This window comes from Athene cunicularia (assembly GCF_003259725.1).
Source record: "Athene cunicularia isolate RWA chromosome 3 unlocalized genomic scaffold, athCun1 chr3_part1, whole genome shotgun sequence".
In the NCBI taxonomy this organism is placed as follows: domain Eukaryota; kingdom Metazoa; phylum Chordata; class Aves; order Strigiformes; family Strigidae; genus Athene; species Athene cunicularia.
The window spans coordinates 21743862-21749091 of NW_020799097.1; the positions used below are offsets into that span (position 1 = coordinate 21743862).

At 40.3% G+C, this 5230-nt stretch overlaps 1 protein-coding gene across 4 annotated transcripts in view; it reads left to right on the plus strand.

Moving 5' to 3' along the window:
• Window positions 1-3563: 3563 nt before the first annotated feature.
• The window catches only part of FBXO25 (F-box protein 25), a 31786-nt gene continuing 30119 nt past the window's right edge, over window positions 3564-5230 (plus strand). For 2 of the 4 annotated variants that reach the window (XM_026845529.1, XM_026845528.1), the window contains exon 1: window positions 3564-3712. In XM_026845529.1, the coding sequence (XP_026701330.1) occupies window positions 3576-3712 (137 nt within the window). In that variant the 5' untranslated portion in view covers window positions 3564-3575. The remainder of the gene's footprint in view (window positions 3713-5230) is intronic. The other 2 variants (XM_026845530.1, XM_026845531.1) reach the window with 1 other exon arrangement.

Consider the following 5230-nt stretch of genomic DNA (forward strand, 5'->3'; position numbering starts at 1 on the left):
GAGCGGCACGGCGGGCCCGCGTGTACAAGTGAGGCGGGGACGGGTGTTGGGACTGTGTAGGTGAGCCCCGCGGGCCCGGGGGCTTGGGGCTGAGCGTGGGCAGAACGGGCAGGTGTGGCGTGAGGGGCGTGCGGAGCTGGAGTCGTTCGGGACGAGGTGTTAGGGTCAGAATGGGCAGGTGGGGCTGGAGAAGGGGCTGGAGCTAGGCATGGGGGGCAGCGTGGAGGGGGCTGAAGGGAAGGTGTCTGGAGGCTGCCTCCAGGAGTGGGGTGTTGGGATATCAGTAGGCCCCATAAGGATGGGAGAAGTGGGAGAAGCAAGAGCTGGGACAGTAGCAGGCTGGAGGGAAGAAGCTGGAGTAGGCAGTTCAGTTGGAAAGGAGGAGCATGTGTGCCTGTTGGGAACCCAGAACTGCGTGGCTGGTGTGCACTGAAGTTGTTATATGGGGAAATAACAATCAGAATGGGGTGGGCAAGAGAAGAGCTGAGGAGTTGATGAATCATGGTCTTGTGGAAGTTTGAGATCTGATTTGAGACAGTCATTTGATAGGAAAAAGCACTGGGTAGGATGAAGTCTGTAAGCAGACTCTGACCTCTGAGTCACAGAGGTTGGCTGGGCTAACTCCTAGAAGAAGGTAGTCACCTGCCTGTAGCGATAGTGTAAAGGAGCAGTTTCTGCTGATAGTTGAGCTGCTGAAGAAATTTTGTTAGCATGCTAAAGGAAGAGATGGGTGTGCTGTTGGATTGTTAGGAAACAGAACCTTACCTGTTCCCATCATGTTGGAAACAGTCTTGCTACTGAATCACAAGAATGGTTTAGGTCACAGTGACAGGTTCTTGAAGTACATGAATACATAGACAGATCTCCAGTACAGTGACAGAGTAATAGGATGACTTGCTACAGTTGTAAATGTCTTTGCAGTGATTTTTGCTCATGTGGTGAGTTACCTATCTCATAAAAAGCAGAACCCTCTTAGAAGTGCAGGGATAGCTGGAGTAGTTACTGTATTCTCAACCTGTACTAAGATAGTATACACAGTCCTCTTTTGTGCTTCAATCTGGTGATAGTTGTTTCCTTAGTCCTTTTTTTCCCCCTCTTCTGAGGAAAAGGTGCATGATGCAAAGCAAAGAACTCTTGTTCTTTTTTGCTTTTAGGAAAAAGTGAAATGCAATCAATGTCTTGTCTTAAACTCCTGTTGTCAGCTAATGGCCATGTTCCTTTCCCAGTCCTTTTTTGCTTTAAAGAACCCTGTCCCACTGTGTTTTCCCCAAAATCCACATCTGAGGAGCTCCTACTTTGTTGTGGTGAAAAGTTTTAACAACTAAACAGCTGCTTGCTGTTACTGAAGGTACACTACATAAAGAATCCTGGAACTCCTGAAAGCAAGCTTTGGTCTGGAAGCCACAGGGATGCTTTAGTGCAATACTGTACTGGGAAGCAAAGTCTGTGTGAAGGCAGAGCAAAAGCATGAATTTTCTTACCTGTATTGTGGTTTAACCCCAGTCAGCAACTAAGCCCCACACAGCCACTTGCTCACTCCACTCTAGTGGGATGGGGTAGAGAGTCAAAAGAGTAAAAGTGAGAATACGTGGGTTGAGATAAAGACAGCTCAGTAGGTAAAGCAAAAGCCGTGCACACAAGCAAAGCAAAACAAGGAATTCATTCACCACTTCCCATCAGCAGGCAGGTGTTCAACCATCTCCAGGAAAGCAGGGATCCGTTGTGTGTAATGGTGAATTGGGAGGACAAATGCCGTCTCTCTGAACATCCCCCCCTTCTTCTTTCTTCCCCCAGCTTTATATGCTGATCATGATGTCATATGGTCTGGGACATCCCTCTGGTCAGTTGGCATCAGCTGTCCTGGCTGTGTCACTTCCCAACTCCTTGTGCACCCCCAGCCCACTCACTGGTGGGTGGGGTGAGAAGCAGAAGAGGCCTCAGTGCTGTGTAAGCACTGCTCAGCAGTAACTAAAACATCCCTGTATTAACAATGCTTTTCAGCACAACTCCAAAACAGCCCCATATTAGATACTATGAAGAAAACTATTGCAGCCAAAACCAACACAACTTGTCCAGGCATTCATACTCTATGATCACTTCTCATATGAAAGACATACTTAGGAGAGAAGTTTATGATATACTGTAGCTTCTTAAAATTTGGTCACTTACTGCTGAACAATGATCAAATCTATACCAGTACTACAGGAATTGAAGCAATGTGGTTTTGGTTTTTTTTTTCCTAGTTACATATTACTATGGTTCATATTACTCCTATGAAGCAGTAAAAAGATTGGAAAAGCAGGTAGGCTTGAATAGAGTTTGTGACTGGAGGAAAGGATGTGGTAGATTTTGAAAAAGATTCCTGTTAGATGAGGAGTAAGGCTGAGTTATGAGGAGGGAGGGGACTTTAGTCAATGCTGAGGGCTAGACAATGCACTTCATTTTGTGTGGTATGTGGCTCACTCAACTTGTATGTATTCAGGCTTTTTATGTGCCTGCCTTCTGTTCTAACTAGTGTATTGGGCAGATGCTGGTCAAGAGTGCAAGTAGATAAATAAATTTATAGTAACGTTTGACTGATGTGGCCTAATATTTTTTTTCAAATTGAAAAAAGATAAAAATGGATACTTGTTGGCAACAGAGCTGTTGGTGTTATATATTAACATATGTTTCAACTACAGTAATGCTATTTTCCATATGGCTTGCATGTGAAATCTGTAGATAAAATAAGGAGCAACATATATGCATGATGAATGGGAAGAAGAGGGCAAAGGATAGCAAGGTCAGAGTCTTCAAAGTGTAGAAGATGGCTTTGTTCAAATTCTTATTTAATGTGTCAGAAGTGAATCTTCCTTTTGGAAGAGGGTAGCAGAACAGTTTGAATTATATACTTGTGATGACTTGCATCTGTAGGAATTTCAGGAGACATTTCACAATTGACTATGTTGCAGTCTCCATTTGTCCTGGTATCCAGTTAATAGCCTAGCGTGGGAGGTGACCCTTAACAACAACTGAAAAAATATTTGGGAAAATGAAAATTGCTTTACTGAAATATGACTATAATTTGTAGCACAAACTGAGAATTCATAAGCCTTAGGAAAAATAGAAGTCACATGATTTTGTGGCATGTCTAACTCTTTAACAACCATTTATTATTGTCAGGTCTCAAAATCCGTACTCTGATCATGGCAGAGCAGATTATACAGGATACAATTTTGCCTGTCTTGGTATCATCCCTTTCCTGGACTACCATGATTCTTTTCTAAAGAAAATATATATTTTCTAAAGAAAATGTAGTTTTCTAAAGAACTAAGAAACCTACCTTGATCTAATAAATGCTGAAAGACAAGAAGAATGAAGTTGCAGAATCAAAAAAGTACTTAAATCACTGAATCAGTTTCTTAAGTTCTCTGAGAGCATTCTTTTTCTTTCCTCAAGATTATCATTATATTTTTAAGGTTAAAGAGAAATAATGACTGAAACTTAAAACTGAAATAATGACAAAGAAGTTTTGCAACTTTTTCTTAATAGTTAAATAATACAGAAACAATCTTCTTGCTGCTTATAGAGAAACCATGCCATTTTTGGGCCAAGACTGGAGATCCCCTGGATGGAGATGGGTTAAAACAGAAGATGGATGGAAACGATGTGAACTCTTTAGTCCTGCACTTGAGGATGGGAGTAATCAGCTGAACGATATCAGTCACGCCGTGTAAGTTTAAAAAACCCTGAAGTGATTCTGCATGAGTTAATAACAGGTGGGAAGGCAAAGATTGACTTAATTTCCATTCAGAGAGTGTTTGTGGTAGGTGATATGCGTGTGCTAGAAGTATACAAGTGCAACCATGTGTTTTGTTCAGTTAGGCAGACAGGAGCCCCTTATGGAAATTGTCTTTTGTCACTGCATTGTGAGTTGCTTGTTTTAGGCAGACAGATCCCATCTAATGTTGTATGTCTTTATTTTAAAAACAAACTAAAACATCAAGTGCTATTTAAAGATAAAAGTGATATTTATAAATTGCAAGTGCAACAGGCATATTGAAATTTTATCTGGATGTGAATGAAGCCTTTCTGTGGATTGGGTGTTGGGTCAGGGCTGTTTATGGCAGCTGTGCAATGCCTTTGCTCCAAATACACAATTAATGGTAGTTTTATGGTAATTCTCAAAAATAATATTTGAATGTATGTGCTCCTGTAGAACAGGTGAGAAAGTTATTAGTTAAATAACGTAATACTTGTGGCAGATGCTCACAGACCGATGTGATATAAATAGCTTTGTCAAAACAAATTGCTGCTTGATTTCTCCATGAAAAAGTAATTCTCGGGAATAGCATTCTTGGTCATAAATTCCAGCATAATGTGCTCATAATGAGAAAAGGGAACATTCAGTGTGTTCTTGCTAGTCCAGTAAATGATACAGTAACTGATCCTATTTAGAGGGAATTTGCTGGCAAACCAGGACTTGCTGTAGTCATACACCTGTGTTTCTTCTAAATTTGAGAAATAAACCTCAACAGAGCTATCAAGCAGTGAAGAATTATTATTAAGACTATCTTGACCTGCTGTTTTCTTCATGCCTTTTTTCTTTTTGTGTTCCTCTGTCACTGATCTTATTTGGGCTTTTTTTCCACACAGTCTGCTACTGTTGATACAAAAGACTATGCTTGTCTGGAAGAGTGTTCATTAAGCCTCCAACATAAAATTGCCTTAAGTACCTTTGAAAAAATATCTGTTCTTCCCTCTTTCATATATCTTTAATAATACAGTTGACAAAAGGAAATCACATTTAATTTTGATAGCCATTTGCACAGTTACTGAATAATTATATCTTGTAGGTTGCTTTAATGAGTATTGTTTGACAACTATCACATCAATGATAATTGTCTTTGTGAATATCATTAAGACTTTTGCTCTTCTGATCCTAATTTTTTATCTATCTATCTATCTATCTATCTATCTATCTATCTATATCTATCTATATATCTATCTGTGTGTGTGTCTCTGTTTCCTCCAAAGAGCAAGGTGAGGTATTTTTATTGCTTCTTCAAGCAAAAATACTAGATTTTTTTTTTTTTCCTTAGTCTTGAAAGAACTTAGTATTGAACTCCTCTGGAGTTGTCTTACTAGAAACTGATTTGAATCAGCTGGGTTTGGAAAGATATAAGTATTACAGTTCAGGACTAAAATTAATTTGAAGGGACTGGCTGTGAAATATTCGGGGGGGGGGGGG